Here is a 20,257-nt window from a genome sequence, read left to right as displayed (position 1 = left end):
TATATGTGGAAAAACGAAAATAAAATATTAGTAAATAACAAAATAAAAATGTTTTAATTGTCTGGAAAAAAATGAAAAATAAAAAAATCATATTGAGAAAAACAAAATAGAATATCGCAAACTAAAAAAAAATCTCATGGGAAGACCTTAAAAAATCAAAATATCAGTGGGAAGAAGTCAAACAAGATGAACACTGTTTAGCAATGGGCTTTGGAAATTTTATATGTGAAACACGAGGGTCAAAACCTTGTATAGTTATATATCTTTTTGCAAAAAGTGGTTATATATCTTCAAATCTTTTCTTTACCAAAGAAATGATAAAGTGGTTAACACAAACGTTTTTTTATCACGGTCCATTTCACATTGTAAATTTGTAATGTATGGCTTTCTTTCACGAAGGCTGTTTTCAATGGTCCAAAGAAAGTTTGAAATGCTTTTTCTTTTGAAAGTTTGAGCTATAGCATATGATAATATATAGTAATAAGAAAGAACGAGAGGGTCTCGATTTGCTTTTTTAATATTTCTTTCGTAAAAATTATCTTATAATGAGCTCACGTATAAAACGTGGGCAGATGTTATTTTATTATTCTTAATTATTAATTACAATATGCAAATAACAAAGCTATATACTATACGGGGGGAGTGTAGATCGGATTAAGCAGTATATTCAAGTTGACATAAAAAAATATTATACGTCCGCGTAAATCCGTTCGTCACCTACTTGCATTTATTACATTAAATTTATTTTCTTGTGAGAAAAACTCAAATAATTACATGGTTGACTATAGTGTATTTTCATGTATGTCACTCTCTTACATTTAATTTGAAATCGATGTTTCGAATTGGAGATATAAATTATAGAATTTGGATATATTCCGTGTAACAAAAAACTTGACACTGAGAAAACGAGATGATGATCGATACCCACCAAAAATATCACAAGGAAGTTGTAAAACATTTACCTATATACATATATATATTTTTGAACATAAGAGTTCATTTTTAACCTCCATCATCCGACCAAATCCCATTCTTATTAACGCTGACTAAACAAAAACCCACAAAAAAAACAAGAAGACAAAAACAATTAGTAAACGCGGTCTTATCAGCAACCTTCTGTTTCTGTCAGAGGTTTCACATTCGACTCACTCACACAACCTTTCAGTAACTCAGTTTTGTTTCTCCTCTTGACCGGTCAGAGTCCGTAGACTTGCGAGCCGCTCTTCTAGCATCATGAGATTTGCTCTGAGCGGCTATATACTCAAATGCCACCACGACATCTCCTATTTTCGGTCGTCGATTCGCATCTTCGTTCAGACACATCTCGGTTATGGCAATCGCGTAACTTAGACACCTCTTCGGGTACTTTCCACGCAGCAACGGGTCCACAAGATGTCCGAATTTCTTCGGTTCCTTGAGATACGGTCGAGCCTGCATAAAAAATACCAAGAGCAAAACACGCTTTAAACGAGAGAGATTGAGCTTCCGGTTTAAACCGGTTTTTTCATAATATTTTTGGTTTACTTACCCAAGCAACAAGGTACTGCTCTCCGTTTGGTTTACTCAAATCAATAGCTTTCCTGCCAGTAATCAGCTCAAGCAAGACTACACCGAAGCAATAGATATCCGATTTAATGGTTAATTTCCCGCTCATCGCGTATTCTGGAGCACAGTATCCGTAAGTACCCATGACCCGAGTCGATACATATGTCCGGTTACCGACCGGACCGACTTTGGCGAGTCCAAAATCAGAGAGTTTGGGGCTAAAGTCTCTGTCCAACAATATGTTTGCCGATTTCAAATCACGGTAAATCACGGGTGGGCTTATTTTACAGTGAAGATACTCGATCCCACGAGCTGCACCAACCGCGATTTTCATCCGAGTATTCCAGCTTAGAGGTTTCTGATCAGGCTCAAGATCTGAATTATTAAACAACAACAAGAAGAAAATTAACAAAGACAGGTTAAAATTAACAAAGAAATTTATGAAAAAAATGGTTTTGATTTATTAATATGTAAAATAAACTGACCGAAAAGATGATCTTCTAAGCTGCCCATTGGCATGTATTCATAAACAAGAAGTCTCTGAGCACCAGAAGTACAGTAACCGATCAAAGTTACTAAATTTGGATGATGGAAGACGCTAAGCATAAGAACTTCAACTATGAATTCTTGATTTCCTTGATGTCCATCTGGGTTTAATTGCTTGATCGCCACCACCTATTTTATTATTCGATTCAATTCCAATCAAAATTTCCTTTCAGCATTTTTAGTTTTTTTTTTTTTTTTTTAAATTGAAAACAGAGACCTTTACTCACCTGTCCTGAATATAAACGTCCCTTGAAGACACTCCCGAATCCTCCTTTTCCGATCATATTCACCTCCCGGAAATTCTTCGTGGCGGCGGCTAACTCCTTGAACGTGAAGCTCCGTGCACCACCTCCCGGTTTAGGGCTATTCACTTTCCCATCAACTGACCAAAACCCATAATCAAACATTTGTTTTTTCATCAAAAAAAAAAAAATTCAAACGTGTGAAGAAATTAATAATCACCCAAATTTCCTAACCTAAAATGCCAGATTGCGAGCCTGTTCCCGTGGAGTCGCTTCTTGTATCAACTGCAAACACACAAGAGAATCGCAAATGACAAAACTTTCTGAGAGGGGGAAAAAAATGGAGACTTTATTCCTAATGAATAAAAGAGAGAGATTTATCAAGACCTGAGGAATTATCGGTTAGGTACGAAAGGGTATCGATGTTGATTCTCATGTCATTGGTTCGTGTGCTGAGACAAGAGAAACACCTCATTTTCCCTTTATAAAATTTGCGATGATAATTTAACGTAAATATCCAAGAAGATGAAAACAGCAACAATGGCGGATGAAATGGATTCAGAGACGGAGCTGGTTTGAGATTATGTCCAACATTATCATCAAACCTAGCTCCCGGAACCCCACGCACGAAAGAAACAGAACAAAAGACAAAAAAAACTAGGATTCTTGTGGGAAAAGAAAAGAAAAAAAGAACCTTGGATTTGGCTCCTGGATTATAAATGGGAAAGAGAGAGACTTTTCTTTTTTCTCTCCCTCCGTATAATCCCAGAAAACAAAATGGGAAAATTATGAACCCAAATTTGATCCCTAAGGAAAGGAAAGAGAATCTCAAATGGACAGAAAAGAGAGAAGTAAAACTATACAAATGACAACTAATTGTGGAAAAAAATGGTATTTTTATATACTACACAGACGAAGGAACAGATTTATACAATCTTTCTAATGGCAAAATCTTTAGAGAAAAAGGTTGGAAAAATAAAAATGTAGTGAGAGCAAGTGAGGAATTTTTGAGGGCAACGGAAGAGATTAAAGGGCGCCAAGAGTTACCTAATTTTGGAACTGCGCGTCGTTTCTTTCTTCCTTCTGTCTCTTTCTTATTCAAACATTTTTTTCTTTTCTTTTTTCCGTTGGAGCTAAATTAAGCGGTTTTACTGTAACGTATAAGATGCAGACTGACTTTTCATGAGACGGTTTCTTAGAATTCCTTGTTAATGTTTTTAGGTAAGGGAAAAATCATATATTTATTGAAACGGAATTTTCTGTTTTTCTAGAAAGATTTCTCCTTCAACCCTCCAATTAAAAAAAAACATTGTGACAATTCTAGTTTGACAACCAAAAATACCTGCATAAATGTTATTTATACACCTTATGCGTACTCTTAATCGTTTATTTTTTTTTTTACTCTACACAAATCTGGTAGTTGCAACAATCTGTACAGAGACTTCGCTATATTTTCATTTACAAGCATCACATACCTCTTCTTCTTCCTACCGCTAAAGCTTTTAAGATTAGTAAACAAGTTAGAGCTGTAATGCCAAATCCGGATGCTGCGATGAACCTGCCTGAAGGTTAGAGACTGGTGAGTTTGGTGAGACGAGCTTAGCGTTGAGATCAGGTGGAAACCGGTTAAGTTCCTGTTTTGTGTTAGCCAACAAGCCTTGTTGCGAGAAAGCTGTTTCCAGCATCTTGTTTGGATTATGGTTAAATCCTCTAAAACCAGGGATTAAACCATTGCTCTCAGGATTGATCAGCGGTCCTGACTTCTCGGATCCTCGAGCAGCCGGTGCAGTCTCTTTGCTTTCATGGGAAGCATGTCTGTTTGCTATAATAGAGCTAGAAACAGAGGTGCTTGAATGAAGATGATCATCAGATGCCAAGTCATTCGAACACTCTTGCTTTCCTGACATTGAGATCTGCTGTTGAGGAGGAGCTTCCGGGTTCTCTCCAACCCACCCGGGACCAAATTCGGTTCCATTCGGTAACACTGTTTCAATCCTACTACTGGCGAATCTCCAAGCAACAGAGCCAAGATTAGCAGCATATCGTGCTACACTTCTTGCGTACCCATACTCCGTTTTCAACCCAACCTGGTTAAAACAAGGAAACGACGGTCAGTTTCTTTGTTTATTCAAACAAGAAGGAACTATTTTTAAGTTGCCAACACGTACTGGAGTTAACTGTTTTAAATCATCTTCTGTAAAAATCGAAGCTTCTTGCAAGGAAGCAGAGATCTGGTTATAGGAATCTCGCCTGTTCTCGTCGACATTCTTCATCCCGTATTTATTGACAGCCTTCACAACCGAAGCTACAGAAAACAATAAAAATCTGATTTTTAGTCAACGGAAATCGTATTGGCAAAAAGGACTCCAAGAAGGGTAAATTATAAAGGCAGATCTTTACGTGGAAACTCCTTCTCCCAATCAATTAACAAGCCACTTTGGTTCTCGCTATAATGGTTGATTCTAACCGAAGTCTCTGTTTGACGGAATCTATAAGAAGGAGGTGTGTTTCTTAGATTGTAAGCACCGGATAATCTAGAGCCATCTCCACCAGCAGTGTGTGCTGCTGCATCAGCTGAAATTTCAGAAGTGGTGCGGTCAATCGAAGATGGCTCAGGCTGTTTCTTAAGGCCTGTGCCTGGAGGACGGCCTCTTTTGACCACTTTAGGCTGTTGTGACAGTGACGTTGATTCTTCTTCATCACTTTCTTGTCTTAGATTCTCAAAGTCCTTCTTAGCCAGCTCAAGCATAGCTCGTGCCTGTTATATCCATAGACACACAATTACACACCAAAAATGGAGAAAGAGGGAAAATGAGTTGCAAATTTATATGAGGCAAGACAAAACCTGTCGAAAATATACGGTATCTGCTGAATTGTATTCCATCGCGTTTGTACACATTAGAAACACGTCTTGCTGCAAAAGATGAGTGGGGATCAGAAAGATTAAGATCTTGACAATTAACAAATATTCCAGGCGCCACCAGTTTCTCAGTTTTAACATTATGGCTCCAATTTATCATGGAAACAGAGTTAAGACACTGCAACTATCAAATTGTTAGAGATATCAGATACAGAGAACAATGGATCAACGACTTCCACCAACGCTGGTCGGCAAACACGATGTTGTAGCTTCTACCAAAGAAACTATTGCATGAGAGTAATTAAGAATATGAAGAATCAAAAGTATGAAAGATGAACACTCCATTTTTAGCAAAGCAAAAAGCAGATATGTATCTTTACACAGGCAAGTGATAGCTCAGTGAGAAGAATCAAGGATTGTTATACGTTCAAGTGCAAGACTTGCCTCAAATTGTTCTAAGGTAACATAAGCCCCAGATTCTAATTTCTTCCGCAATGTGCTGAAATCCATCGGATTCTTGATAGTCTCATGATAATCAGGAAGCTGTAAATAAACTATCTCACAGATAAGATACGAAAGCAAAACGAAGGCATTAACAAACACACGGTTAACATAAAGAAAACTTCACCTCCTCTGGATCAACTGGCTCAGAATACACTCCATATGTATCCTTCCTTCAAATATTGTAGAAACGAAATTAAATCAGAAACCAAACCAAGATTTGCATCACTTCATCCAAACTACAAAAATGGGTAGAACATGGAGAAGGAGGGTAAAATTTGGCATACTTTTGAAGTCTATCAAGAATGAACAACAGCAACTTTTTGTCTGGCAAAGGTGTAACGGGGCCAGACTTCACAACAGACCCTGTCCACAAGCAAATGCCAACATTTTTTAAAAAACTATTTAGCAGAAAGAGTTCACTTTTATTTTCGCACGAATTCCTGGTTTATGTCTTTTCCTGAAGTTTGTTTTATAAAAAAAAAAGGAAAATAGGAAATATACTTTGAAGAATGTCTGTCGCTTTCGAAGCCTTTTGTCCCTGCAGGAAAACAAACAGATAATATCATCAACCTCAAGTTTAATTCCTAAAAATAATGCAATTACAACAACTTTATACAGGTGTCTATATTTATGATAACTTTCATGTTCATGGAAGAATAAAAAAGAAGAGACAGTAAAAGTCGGTGAAGTACACAACCTAAAAGAAAAACTAAGAGTAAAAGACAGTTTTTTTTTTTTTTTTTTTTGTCTCAGACATGATTCTCTTCAATGCAGAAAGGTCTTTAATTCTGATAACTATGAATTAATATACCAGAATCAAAAAGAATAATATATTAATATTCAAATAAAAACCAGCCAACACAATACCAGAGATTTTCTCGGCCAAGACAAAAAAGGAAAATAAAAATAAAAACTGAAATTATGAATTCCCACTTCCCACCAACAAAAAGAGGAAAAAATGAAATAGTCAAAACCCATCAGTCACTCACTCAGCCATATCTATTAAGCAGAAGAAGAACCTCAATTAACGCGCGAAATCTCATCGCTTAAAAAACCTTAAATAAAAGTTCCCATTTTTCCAAATAAAAACTTGAACTTTCCGAAAATATTATGTATCCCCAAGGTACCGTATCGTCAGATCCGTGAACGGTGCCACCGATTTTCCGGCGGAAGATGGAATCGGCGTCTAAATCGCAGCCGTCAGATTCGAAATTGGAAGAAGAATCACGACGATCGTGAGGGTTTAATCCGCGCAAGAGCCTGTGCTTCTTGTCTCTCCTCTCATCGTCGTCGCCAGACAGCTCGCTGGGATTAAAATTCCGGCGATTGGATCGGGTGCCGGAATTCGGAGCCGAATTGAGAGAATTAGGGTTTCTGAAACCGGATCTCAGCTCTTCCTTGGGCTCACCATCTAGCTTTTTCTGCAGCAATTGTTGCTGTTTCAGAGCTCGCTTCTGAAGCTCTATCAGAGATGGTCTCCCTTTCTTCTTCTTCTTCGTTAATGTATCAGCTACCTCACCCATTCTCTCTCTCGCTCTCTTTTTTTCTTCCCCTTTCTCTTTTGTCCCCTAAACAGAGTCGTTTCGTTCTTATTCTATTACATTTTAAAAAAAAAATCGAATAATGAAAAACTCCACATGTGTGAGATCGTACGTGCAAACCAAAACGTGGACATGAGTAACTCGTGCGCGCCTCTGAGCCTGCTACGCACGTGTTTATCACTGTATGGACTAAGGATAGTCCTTGGATAACGTTTTGAGATTTGAATTTAATTGGCCTTATATGGGCCTTAGGGGCATTTAACATTGCCGTAAAGCGGCCCATCTAAGGGCCCTACGCTTAGCTTACACGATTTCCGGGTTAGCTGTCGAGTGCGTACACGTATTATCAGTGAAAAATTATGATTTTTTTTCCAAATATTAGTCAACGCTTTTGATTTTCTAGTCTTTTCGTCGGCGTTTTTCTTTTTTTCCTCGTGGCAAAACTGAGTGAAACTCAATTTCCATCTTTCATCCTCGCGTTCACATCTCAGGCTCTCTCTTTGATTCAGTGAAAGACATTTCTGTCGAATTCAAGCTTGAGAAGAGAATAGCAGCACGCTTTGCTCGATGTTGCGTACATGGAAGACGAGGAAGTGACTCCACTTCATACGTTTTCTACTCAAGGATTTTAAGCAGTAGCCTGTCTCGAAATATCAAGCTAGAAGAAGAAGAAGAAGAAGAAGAAGAAGAAGAAGAAGAAGAAGAAGAAGAAGAAGAAGAAGCTAAGATCTTTTTCTCTCTGTTATTCGTTGGATCGGTTTCTTCAGGGATTTTTTTTGCGTTTGGAACTGGTACGCGTGCTTATCTTCCTTTTTCGTGTGTTTCCTATACACTTACTTGCTAATAAAAGAATATCCTGAGTAAATTGTTTTTTTCTCTATTGTCGATGCTAAATTTAGTAATATTTTCCATATAAGGGTTATGGGAATGATGCTTATGTTGGAAATTTTCTGCATAGTTTCGGGTATAATTTTGATTTTAACTTGTGAATCTTTGTTCCTCGGCTGAGGAAAATGGAGAACTTAGCTTAATTTGGTATTAAAATAAAGCGCTTCTTTAATTAGCTTAGTTTTTATTACATCATGGTGTAATTGAGACACCTTCCATTAGGACTGATAATGCCTTTAAAGTATCCAATTGCTTGGTTTTTGCTGATCCTAAGAGCTCTGCTTCGTTCCTGAGTAACTATATCTTTGCTGCATATTTGCTTGACTAGAGCGAGTAAAGGAAGAGGAATCATCATATGGCCGGAAGTTTGGATGGAAGTCAGTCAGATCAAAGCTCTCACATGGAGACAGGGATTGATAATATTTATGAAGCGTTTATCTGTCCATTGACAAAGCAAGTGATGCAAAACCCAGTCACTTTGGAGAATGGCCAGACTTTCGAGCGCGAAGCAATTGAGAAATGGTTCAAGGAATGTAGCCAAAACGGTCGACCTCTGTCTTGTCCTATAACTTCTCAGGAGCTGAGTATCACTGATCTAAACCCAAGTATAGCTTTAGGTAACGCAATCGAAGAGTGGAGAGCCAGGAATGATTTCTTGAAGCTTGATATTGCCCGCCAGTCTCTCTATCTTGGAAATTCTGAGACCAATATACTTCTGGCTTTGAAGAATGTCCGAGAAATCTGCAAGAACATACGTTTGATTAAACACCGTATGCGCAATCCTCAGCTTGTTCGATTGATTATCGACATGCTCAAAAGTAGTAGCCATGAAGTGCGGTATAAGGCTCTACAGACACTGCAAGTCGTCGTTGAGGGAGATGAAGAGAGCAAGGTAACCTCTCTATTTGTCTCTCTCTCTTTGTCTTTTGAATCCTTGTTAATCAATTTCCAATGTGTTACAGGCAATAATAGCTGAAGGAGACACTGTGCGTACTATAGTTAAGTTCTTATCTCAGGAGCCACCAAAGGGGAGGGAGGCAGCGGTTTCCTTGTTGTTTGAGCTCTCTAAATCAGAAGCCTTGTGCGAGAAGATTGGATCAATTCATGGAGCAATCATCTTGTTGGTTGGTCTGACAAGCAGCAAATCAGAGAATGTTTCAACTGTTGAGAAAGCTGATAGAACCTTGACAAACTTGGGGAGATCAGAAGAAAATGTTCGACAGATGGCTACCAATGGTAGACTGCAGCCTCTTCTAGCTAATCTTCTTGAAGGTGTGATTTCACCAAACCACTGTTTTTAATGGTTTTGCTCAATAAACTCAATCCCTCTTAGCTGTTGGTTGGATATCTGAATCATATATGAAACATGATCTGCAGGTTCAGCTGAAATAAAACTCTCCATGGCTTCTTATCTTGGGGAGCTTGCCTTAAATAACGATGTGAAAGTTGTTGTGGCTCAGACTGTGGGTTCCTCTCTTATCGATCTTATGAGAAGTCGCAACATGCGCCAACGGGAAGCTGCTTTGGGTGCTCTCAACAATATCTCATCGTTTGAGGGGAGTGCCAAAGTCTTAATCAGCGCAGGGATTCTCCCACCGCTTATCAAAGACCTTTTTTATGTTGGACCAAACCAGCTTCCAATTCGACTTAAAGAAGTCTCAGCCACTATTCTTGCAAATATAGTCAACATTGGCTACGACTTTGACAAAGTTCCTGTTGGAGCTCATCACCAAACTCTTGTTTCAGAGGATATAGTGGAAAACCTACTCCAGCTAATTAGCAACACGGGTCCAGAAATCCAGGGAAAGCTGTTGGAGGTTCTTGTTGGACTCACTAGCTGCCCAAACTCGGTTATAAATGTTGTTTCTGCGATCAGAAACTCGGGTGCCATCATTAGCCTTGTTCAGTTCGTTGAGCTTCATGAGAACGATGATTTGCGTTTGGCTTCTATCAAGCTCCTTCACAACATTTCACCACACATGAGCGAAGAACTTGCCAATGCGTTGCGTGGCACAGTTGGACAGCTTGGGAATCTTGTTGCGATCATATCAGAGAATACAACAACAATCACTGAGGCGCAAGCTGCAGCTGCTGGACTTTTAGCTGAACTTCCTGAGAGAGATTGGGGTCTGACGCAGAGATTGTTAAAAGAGTGTGCTTTTGAGAAAATCATCTCCAAGATATCTGTGATTCGCCAAGGAGAAATCAGGGGAAAACGGTTTGAGAAAACTTTTCTTGAAGGACTTGTTAGTATTCTTGCTCGGATCACCTTCGCACTCACCAAGGAGACTCAAGCCATTTCGTTCTGCCGTGAAAACAATGTAGCTTCGATTTTCCTCGATCTTCTTCAGTCCAACAGTCAAGATAACATCCTGATAGCTTCTGCAATTGCTTTGGAGAATCTTTCACTTGAATCCAGGAATCTAACAAAGATACCCGAACTGCCTCCTCCGAGCTACTGTACATCCATATTTTCATGTCTGAGCAAACCGCCTGTTGTTCTAGGGATTTGCAAGATCCATCAAGGGTTATGTTCGTTGAGAGAAAGCTTTTGTCTTGTTGAAGGACAAGCAGTAGATAAATTGGTTGATCTCTTGGACCATGAAAACGTGAAGGTGGTTGGGCCAGCACTTGCAGCTCTTTCAACGTTGTTAGAAGACGGTTTGGAAGTTGAAAAAGCGGTGAGATTGATTGATGAAGCAGACGGGATCACGCCTATATTAAACGTTCTGTTGGAGAATCGAACAGAGAATTTAAGGATTAGAGCTGTGTGGATGGTCGAGCGGATCTTACGCATCGAACAGATAGCTGAAGAGGTTGCAGAAGAACAGAACGTGACTGCAGCACTTGTTGACGCCTTTCAAAACGCAGATTTTAGAACACGTCAGATCGCTGAGAACGCCTTGAAGCACATCGATAAGATCCCAAACTTCTCTGGTATATTCACCAATATTGGTTAAGTCTGTATGCATTCTTGTAAATGTTTTTTAAGAGACATTGATTCAAAGTTAAAAACTCGGAGGTTCGTGTCTTGGAGAGGGAACTTGAGCTGTCATTCAAAATTGATAAACACCTCATTACGGTACAAAAGTAAAAATATCTAATGATGAGAGTAAATTCAAAAGTCTGGTTTTAAGCTTCAGAGGATCTTCTACGTTTAAATTTTCTAGATCTCATCAATGAATTCTAGAAGATCTTCTACTTCTTGCTTCAAAGTAATGATCTTTTGCTGCTGAGAAGCGATCCGGTTTTCGATATCACGCCCTGAGGATTTCTTCTCGTACCCTTCAACAACAGTTGTATGTTTGGCCATCAACTTCTCTTGAAGTTCTTTCTCTTTCGCAACTAGCTCTTCGACCTGTTACAAAAGAGACAGTTAAGCAGTGCTGAGACTAAGTGATGTGAAACAGGTGCAAAGAAATTTGATACCTTTAGATATATTTGAGAGGCTGATGGGGAAGATTGTAAGAATGCCAGCAAAGGTTTCAGTTCTTTCGAAAGATCTTTCAGTAAACTGTCAGTGGATTTGCGAGCAGCTTTGCAGATTTGAATGTCACCGGTTCTTGAGAGATCACGCAGCGATGCTTCGAGCTTATCATGTGTAGCTAAGCATTTTTGGATGATGCTTTGAACCTCTTGGAGAGTTGCAAGGACCTGATAACCAAAACGAGCCGTTTATATATCTACCATTCAGAGAAATAGGATATCAATAGATTGTAAGTAAACGTGCTTGAAAAAAAGGCTCCAATGTACCTCATCCCATTGGAGTTTCGCCAAATATGCAGGAGAGGACTTTGAGATTGAAAAGTCAGCCCGCGTGTATATGATGCAAGTGATGAATAAAACAAAAAATCCAGAGATTAACATCAATGGCTCACTCAGCAGATTGATGTTGCTGAACTTATAGTAGACCTGCACAGAATACAAATCTCATGATTTTTGTTATTGAAGTATTAATATTGTGGGCTTCAGAATAACACCATTTAAGATGGATTATATACCTGGATATTCTGATTGTGATCTGGGACAACGTTGTTCTTTTCAAGCACAACAACTGGTCTACCAGCTATATCTAAGTGCGAATATTTGATCTGGAAACGAATAGGTTTGCAACATGAAAATCAATATCAGAAATTCAGAATCTAAACACACAGAAGCAGGAAAAACAAATGATAAAATAAAGCCCAGACTCTGTTACCTCTTGTGACTGTGTAACAGCAAACGGAGTGATAACTGATATATCCTTCGAACCCTCAGGTAAGACCACCTACAACGGAAATGAAAACACAAAAGAACATCAAGCAACGACAAGGAAGTTTTTCGCTCATGTCATCTTTATTGCAGCACATGAGATGAGACCATATAACAGTATTGTCACGAACTCACGATAAAATGTTAGCTTCTCCGATTGATCTGCCTCCACATTATTCTTAAGTTAAGGAAAAATCAAACTAAGAAAGGGAAAACATTTCAAGTAGAAAGTCTATGATACCGACCTGTACGATAAGTTTTTCAGTGACAAGGTTAAGCATAGGGGATCCAAAAGAGATGTCGAGGAAACGTTTCCCTTCCGATGCAAACAAAAAGTCACTAAGCGGCAAACCATAACCTATCGTGAAAAAAGTTTTCCACCCACCAAACAATGGAAACCGAGGCTCAATTAGTAGCTCTGTCTGCAACCAAACCAGCAAAAAAAAAAGAGTCAAAAACACATGCAGCAATAATATGTAGAAGATCATATCTCGTTAATCCAAAATATCAACCTTTTTCGAATCACTTTGCATCTGAGACGTGGAGATATTGCCAATATCGTCCCTGTAATATATGGAATGTGCTCTCGGTGGTAATCTGGCAAGTAAATGCTTAAAGGCAGATATTCCTCGGGGATTAGGTCTGGCTTGAAATTCTAACCTGCAGTTGGGAAACGAAGAGCATGAAGGAACCGAATTGTGAATTATAATAGCGAGTTAAACATGGAATTAGTAGGACTATTAACCTCGAAAACTCTCCCTTGAGTTGAGCCCCTCGGTGAACGATATTGTAATGCTCAGTGACCTGCACGTTCCCCCAATGAGACACTTCTATCTCTCGCACGAGCTTCTCGGCAACAGCAAATGCAGCCTTGCTTTCAAAATGGACCACTATGGGAGAGTATGAATACTGTGGTAGATTCTTGTAAGGGCCATATTTGATCTCTGAGCCCTGGACCTTTGTATTCTCCAGATTGGTGTAAGATTCGATTCTGGCACTGGGTAATTTGATAGAAAACGACTGAGATTCGACGGCGTAAGGAGAGAGATACTGTGCGCTTTCTTGGAGCATAACAAGATGGATATCAGCCTGACTTATCTTCTCTGGAAATGGCTGAAGTACATTGGTGAATGCAGCAACTACCTCCAGCGTCAAAGTATCGCCTTTATTGAGTGGTTTGGGTAATGCAACTGAGTAGAAACTAATTGAATCAGGCTTTCCTTTTGGATTAGCTGCTTCCACAGAGAGAATGACCAAATGGCGTTTAGACTTCCCCTTTCCTTCGCTTTGGGCAACCGATAAATATGCCAAATTGTCACCAAGAAACTTTGGGAAGGTCAAAGTAAACTCGGAAACTGATTCAGAGCCAGAATTTACGACCTAAACACCAAATTGGAAACTTGACTTAGTAAGGTGGAATCTGACTAACACATTCTCGTGATAAGTTTGGAGATTACCTTAAGGGTCTTAGTAACGCGAGCAAACTGTGAAGTCACATCGATCTGCAAAAAAGCAAACAAAATCGGATGAAGAAAGCAGGAAATGAAGCTAAAAGACCATCGAAATGAATCGACCAGAATTACATATCCGATCCCAAAGAAATGTAAAGGAAGAAAAAGGTTATGTCTTCTAAACTGATTCGAAGTGTAAAGCACAGATCACTTAATACAAGTTTAGAGAAACTCTCCGAATCGATCAGGAACGCTCGTGAATCCAAAACCAGATCGAAGATATTGTGGAGGACTTACACGACGTTCGACTTTGGATAAAACCAGATCGGAGAACGCAGGCGTCGCGAGAACAGCGATCGTCAGCAGAAGAAGCAATAGATCAACGACACTCGATTTCTTCATCCTTGATAGATGATTCAGACCAGTCTCTAGACTCGCTTACTCACTCAGCGAACCAGTTTCTAAGCATTTACAGAATTTGACTCGGAAACTCTTTTTCCCGGGTCGGGTTTTACCCGCACACAGATAGACTAAGTTTAGAGGAAAACCCTTTATATTGGGCCTCAATATGGGCTTACGTCTTTAAAGAAATGTTTCTTGACACGTGACATTTTTTTATTGGTTGAGTCAAGGTGAACCTTGGTGCAGAGGATGATACAGTAGTGAAAGAAACTAGGTGGGGTTTTGGTTTTCTTTGCTCTGCTTGTGTTTTTGTCGTAGTGATTTTGTTGGCGATTTTCTCGACAAAATCTTCGGGAGGAAAATGGAGACATCTCTGAGGTATAACTACGGTTCCAAGTCTTTGAAAATCCATGCTAAGGAGAAGCTCCCGGTGAACTCGGCAACCCATTTGCAGGTGAAATTCGTCGTAGCTCCCAACTTTTTGTTTTGTCTACTTCGTGTTCGTGCTGCTATGAATGGTTTTTTTTAGCTCTATTCGATTTTGAAGCTATCTCGCTTCGGTGGTGTAATGCTCTCTGAATTAGTTGGAATTGCTTTGTTTGACTAGTTTCTTTGCTTCTGGAGCTCAAATGCCCAAACCAAAGTCTTGAGATTTAAAAGGTTTAAGTTTTGAGGTAAACAAAAATCTGGTGGCGTCTAGATTTTCTATATGTTTGGTTTAATTTTGGTTTTTCAGATGATTGTGTTTGCATTTTACACAAGCGAACAGTTTTGTGTAAAGTTTCAGATTTTATCTTAACCTGAACTTTCATTAAGATAAAATGAAGCACCGCCTTTGAACTTTGAAGTCACTCTTGGAGTATAAAACCTAACCTGAGCGAAGTTGCTAATATATCTGGCATGAGATTTGCTCCAACTTTCAGAATTTAGTTGTTGCAAGAGCCAGTTTAAGGAATGGTTTTGGTTTTGTGTCTCACACACTCACCATTCCTCTGCTTGGAGTTATTACAGAAATATGTATCATCATTTTGAACTGTTAGGGCTTTTGAGAATGTGATTTAGTTTAGGAATAAGACTACGTCTGAGTTGTTATCTTCCTTCTCATGGTCATTATGAAGAAGTACATTTAGAGGCTTCCCCGAATCTTGAGTCATTTCTTTTCAGTATGTGTATCAGGCTTGCTTGTTCTGCTACAATTGTTTGGCTTTGACTACACCCTGTCGACAGATATAGCCAATTTGTGTTACATTTCTTGCAAACCTATATCTGTTTCTCATTTTCTTTGGTGGTTTTGTTTGGTGATAGCTTCATGGAGAGCTAGATACTGGAACTGGAGCCCCGAGTTACTTCTGTGCGATGATTAGACGCTTCTTCCCTGAGGTTTGATCTCATTTTCTGTTGTTTCTTCTTTCTCTTTTTCCTGAAACCTTTTCCACCGTTGACGAATATTAATAGCGTTACAAATTTCCCTTAGGCTTCAACAGGACTTGGAGTAGGATTGCATTATGATAAGCGCCAAAAGCTTCGGTGTCATGTACGTGGGAAAAAAGAGTTTCCTGTGAGAACTGATAAGCTTGTGACATTTAATATTAAAGGGCGGTGTGATTTTGATCAGGACTTCAATCAGGTTCGCTTTTTTATCTTGGTCTCAAGAACTTGTTCCTCGAAGTTATGTTTCTTGCTTGAGTATTCTACCTAAGTTTATACTTAGAATGGACCGAACTTTGCTCGTTTTGTGTTAACAGAAGAATCCTAAGGGAGCTGCAGAATTTTCCTGGAACATAATGAATTTTAAGGAAGATCAGGATGTACGGATCAAAGTTGGCTACGAAATGTTTGATAAGGTATCTTTCAATCTCTAAGCTCACAAAGCCTGTTTGTTAAAAGCCAAATTTTTTTTCCGCTTCAAAGTATCATTGATATTCCATCTACTTGCCTAAGCAGCACTCTTGAAACCGATTGACATCATTTTTAGGCTGGTATTTTTATATAATCCGGATGTTTGTGTCCTGAAGACTTTTTTGGATTCTTCAAAGTATTTTGTTACCTTTCTCTTTCAGGTCCCTTATATGCAGATTAGAGAAAACAATTGGACTCTGAACGCAAACATGAAGGGAAAATGGAACTTGAGGTTTGACCTGTAACTGCATTTAGTATTTTGTAATCATCATCTGAGAATTGTATTATTACCACTACCGGTAAACTCATTTTAATTCTACCAGTTAATCAATTTTTAGAGATCTTCCAAATCATCTCCGTTACTATTGCAAGCGTCTGTGAACTTAAGAAATTTTTTGCCAAGATTATAGGCTGACCGTTCCTATGTTTTGAACAATAGGGCTCGTTTCTTATTTTATACTTTATACCTGCCAAACCAGAGCGAATTAGACCGAACAAAATGTATTTTATCTTGCAATCCATAAACCGGGAATTCATTGTTCTTTCATTAACCAATTCCAAACCGGGATCACCAGAGCACCAAAACATCAAATTGGTTTGGCACGGTTTGCGTCGTGGTTTGATTGAACTTGAGATGGTGCGGCTGCTCCAGAACATCAACATCATTACCAAAATATGAGTTAAAAAGTGCATACAAAGTGTTGATCTTGAGAATCCGAATATGGGGTATGCGCAAGATTTGCTTACTGATCATCATCACTCAAAAAGAGAAAAAGGATCAAAGATCGTTTTCAAACAGTAAAAGAAAAAGAGACATCGACAAGTCACCAATTTTATCGTTAGATTTGTTAGTGGCTTTAGCTAAAAATCCACGTGATCTCTATGCATATTTAACTATATCTCAAATATGTTTCTCTACGCATATTTAACTATATCTCAAATATGTTTCTCTACGCATATTTAACTATATCTCAATAGTGTTTATTAGAGGCGGCCGTATTTAAAAGCTTTTTAAGTGATGAGGTTCCTTTTCGTTGTATCCCAATTTTTGTTTGTTAGTTAAAAAAAACTGCACCAGATTTGACATTTTTTATCCCAAATCTTTGTTACATACTTTTAATTCCTCAACCTGTTAAGTTATTTCGGAAAGTAATTGCAATTATCCTCCTTTACATGTGTGTGATACATCTTTTTAGTCTTTAAGCCATTTTAGCATGTAAACTCAATTTCAAATAATTATACGTAGGAAAAGTTGATATATATATATATATATATATCCGTTGTGATAGTAATACTTTATTCTAGCTATACGAGATAGTGACATCCGAATTAAAAACATTATGTTTAAATGACTACAGAGATTTATGCGATTTGTAATGTGCAAAATTGTTATCAATTTGATGATCGGGATATCAAACAGAGTGTATATATCTTGTTCCCAATCATATAAGATTATCTTTTGGTTTCAAAAATATATCATTTTTTTCTTAGGGCAGCAATTTATATTCTTCCAATTATTTGATTTGTTGAGTATAGAATAAATACTTAAATAGCAAAATGCTATTGGAAAAAAAGCATTTTTGAAATTTTATGTTTAATATATATAAGAAATGGATGGTAAAATTTATTATTCGTTCGTATTATATTTGGTGAAAGGCTGATCACAAGGCAAGCCATTTCTTTCATAGAAAGAGTGCCATGTCGGCTTTTGAATGATAATGTGGAAAATCTGCATATGATGTAGCCACTATGTAAATGGGGAATGGTTAAATCTCATGGCTGACGTTAAGTTAAACTGGTGGCCACATGCGATACGTTTTCTTTTAAATCCATTATTTTAGTTCCAGGTTTTCCTACTCCGACAACATGTAATAACAAACACTTACGCATAATCAAATATATACTATATATATATATATGATCATGCATATAATTGAAGTGATTGAATAATAAGGTCCGAGAAAGGCTTTGTATCAAGAACACTCAAAAAAAGGTAAAACGTGCTTTACATGTACACAGGCGAACCAGCAGATTATTGCATATTTATAAATCAGACGATGCATTACCAATAAAATTATGACACTAATTAGTTATAACTTATAACTGAATATATTGATATCGTTAGCATATAAAAAAATTATGACACTAATTAGTTATAACTGAATACATCGACTAGTACAATACAGTTTATGATTACACGAAGAGAACCCTTAAACGAATCGTTGAATTTTTCTAAAGTCTACAATGAATTAGATTATTTGAACTTGTTCAACAAAATTAGATCATTTGAAAATTCTTATACCAATCTAACCATGTTTAAAACTTTCGTTGATTTTGACAAATCTTTCCAACAAAGATCTTTATTTGTTTTGAAAAAAAAATCACTAAATATTTTTTTGTCGACTAATTAACATTAATTCATCTTGAGAGAGTTTAAAACTCTAAAATAAAATTGTACATACATGTTTTTATTTGTAAAAAAAAACAGTTTTCTCAAAATTAAAACCAATTTTAGATTCATGACGGAATATTTAGAAACTCAATGTATCTTATGTAATGTTAAAATCTGATAGTATTTCGTACTGAGTCTATATATCATTTGCGAATTTGTGTAGTCTTTTAAATAAAAAGTTTCTCCATATTTATAGTCATGAGCTTATTATATCCGTCAATCAATATAATTTTTACTTTCAATGTTTATTTTGGTAATAGGGAATCAAACAGACAAACAAAATAAATAAAAAGGCAGAGCATGTGACGGAAAGCAAAAGTGGGCGGTGGGAAATCGGAAAGTGGGGAGTGTACAATAAGAAAAGAGTCAACAAAACTAATTAATGGTCTCTTTATAAATACATTTAATTCTTGTCATCTAACTCTATTTGGAAACTCATAATTTCACACGTCTGCTCCTTATCTTTCTTACCATGCGTTATTTAATGGACAATTTTTTTCTCTTTTTCTCTTTTTCTCTTTTTCTCTTTTTCTCATTTGTTTAGTTTCCCCTTAATCGCTTAATCTGTTGAGTTTCCATGCAGCGATGCAGTAAAATAGTAGCAATCTTCAATAACATTATTGACGGTCATATCAAGATTCAAAAATGTATGCCAGTTTATTATCTTTTTGTGTATGTTTTGAAAACGAATACATAAGGAGTTAATAATCACGGTTTTCTTGTCACCTATAATTTGAGACGGCAAAGTTATAACAAAAATCGTTCGCTCTTAAACTGTACAACTATTTTCTTTGTCGATAACCGTATCATCTTAAGAAAGTTAAATGTATTTTGATGTAGCAGTACTAAAGTTTTTATTACTAATCGGATTCTAAGGTGCCCATCTTCTCTCTCATATAACGATATTAAAAATGATTTCAAAATATATATAAAAAACGAAGGATAAATAACTAGAGAGATTTTTTTTTTTGGTCGGAATAACTAACTAGAGAGATATAAGCAAAAAGAGAGATAAACAAGTTTTTTCCGGGTTATTTAAAGATAAAAGTTTATGAATAGGAAATGGACAAGCGTCCCTCTTCGCCAGATCTTTATCGAGTCTTGACGAAGGTTTTTCAGTTAGTTGTTATAATCATCTTTCACACAAACTATATGATGACCATCGAAGAAAAAGTTTCACAAGAACTTACATTTCTTTCTTTACATATTAGGCCGCTTATTAGGTTATTAATTTCTCCACGTATAATTTATAACTGTATTTAGTATTTACTTTAGCCAGGAGAAAAAATATAACTATTTGCCATATATATGAATATATAATCTCGTTAGAATATGTCTATAGTAATCCTTTATTACAAGCACTCTAATGATATATTGTTTCAAGAAACTTGTGCAACGGGTTATGTACATTGGTAACCATTATTTTTATTTTTAAACTTTAAATATTAGGCACTCACAAATTCACGTTTATCTTTTAGAGTTAATTAATTGAATATACATAAAGACAGTTGAATTTGCAAATCTAACGTTGATGTGACATAACTGATAATTTACTATTTGTATGGTTATTACAAATGACCAATATATCCTTCTTTATATTTGTCATTTCTTGAGAATAGAACACCCCACTTATGCAAGTTGCATCGAACATCTGATATATATATTGTTCTCTCTCT

The 20,257-nt window shown here is 37.2% G+C and overlaps 5 protein-coding genes across 5 annotated transcripts; 2 read left to right on the top strand and 3 right to left on the bottom strand.

Moving 5' to 3' along the window:
• Positions 1-1,013: 1,013 nt before the first annotated feature.
• Positions 1,014-2,996, bottom strand: LOC18007929 (probable serine/threonine-protein kinase PBL22). Its single transcript, XM_006390143.2, has 6 exons — positions 2,721-2,996; positions 2,568-2,618; positions 2,319-2,473; positions 2,031-2,220; positions 1,529-1,920; positions 1,014-1,431 (listed from the first exon to the last, which is right to left on the bottom strand). The coding sequence occupies exons 1-6, from the start codon at positions 2,806-2,808 to the stop codon at positions 1,162-1,164; spliced, it is 1,146 nt and encodes a 381-aa protein (XP_006390205.1). The 5' UTR covers positions 2,809-2,996; the 3' UTR covers positions 1,014-1,161.
• A 661-nt stretch (positions 2,997-3,657) lies between these two features.
• On the bottom strand, positions 3,658-7,254 carry LOC18008704 (bromodomain-containing protein 9). The gene is made up of 9 exons (XM_006390142.2): positions 6,825-7,254; positions 6,199-6,235; positions 5,982-6,060; positions 5,822-5,867; positions 5,638-5,736; positions 5,179-5,247; positions 4,734-5,091; positions 4,502-4,638; positions 3,658-4,420 (listed from the first exon to the last, which is right to left on the bottom strand). The coding sequence occupies exons 1-9, from the start codon at positions 7,218-7,220 to the stop codon at positions 3,854-3,856; spliced, it is 1,788 nt and encodes a 595-aa protein (XP_006390204.1). The 5' UTR covers positions 7,221-7,254; the 3' UTR covers positions 3,658-3,853.
• Positions 7,255-7,681: 427 nt separating this feature from the next.
• Positions 7,682-11,143, top strand: LOC18008776 (U-box domain-containing protein 43). Its single transcript, XM_006390141.2, has 4 exons — positions 7,682-8,029; positions 8,455-9,018; positions 9,089-9,398; positions 9,504-11,143. The coding sequence occupies exons 2-4, from the start codon at positions 8,482-8,484 to the stop codon at positions 11,084-11,086; spliced, it is 2,430 nt and encodes an 809-aa protein (XP_006390203.1). The 5' UTR covers positions 7,682-8,029; positions 8,455-8,481; the 3' UTR covers positions 11,087-11,143.
• A 42-nt stretch (positions 11,144-11,185) lies between these two features.
• LOC18008474 (dolichyl-diphosphooligosaccharide--protein glycosyltransferase subunit 1A) lies at positions 11,186-14,360 on the bottom strand. The gene is made up of 10 exons (XM_006390140.2): positions 14,126-14,360; positions 13,835-13,879; positions 13,123-13,757; positions 12,890-13,037; positions 12,623-12,799; positions 12,325-12,393; positions 12,128-12,217; positions 11,880-12,038; positions 11,556-11,780; positions 11,186-11,484 (listed from the first exon to the last, which is right to left on the bottom strand). The coding sequence occupies exons 1-10, from the start codon at positions 14,228-14,230 to the stop codon at positions 11,293-11,295; spliced, it is 1,845 nt and encodes a 614-aa protein (XP_006390202.1). The 5' UTR covers positions 14,231-14,360; the 3' UTR covers positions 11,186-11,292.
• Positions 14,361-14,466: 106 nt separating this feature from the next.
• LOC18008929 (outer envelope pore protein 21B, chloroplastic) lies at positions 14,467-16,497 on the top strand. The gene is made up of 5 exons (XM_006390139.2): positions 14,467-14,684; positions 15,536-15,610; positions 15,705-15,857; positions 15,976-16,074; positions 16,291-16,497. Exons 1-5 carry the CDS (start codon positions 14,592-14,594, stop codon positions 16,372-16,374), a joined length of 504 nt encoding a protein of 167 aa, XP_006390201.1. The 5' UTR covers positions 14,467-14,591; the 3' UTR covers positions 16,375-16,497.
• Positions 16,498-20,257: the final 3,760 nt, after the last annotated feature.

Source organism: Eutrema salsugineum, unplaced genomic scaffold, assembly GCF_000478725.1.
Source record: "Eutrema salsugineum unplaced genomic scaffold, Eutsalg1_0 scaffold_9, whole genome shotgun sequence".
NCBI classification, from domain to species: Eukaryota; Viridiplantae; Streptophyta; class Magnoliopsida; order Brassicales; family Brassicaceae; genus Eutrema; species Eutrema salsugineum.
The sequence above is the reverse complement of the archived record's forward strand: the minus strand, read 5'-3'. Positions and strand labels throughout refer to the sequence as shown.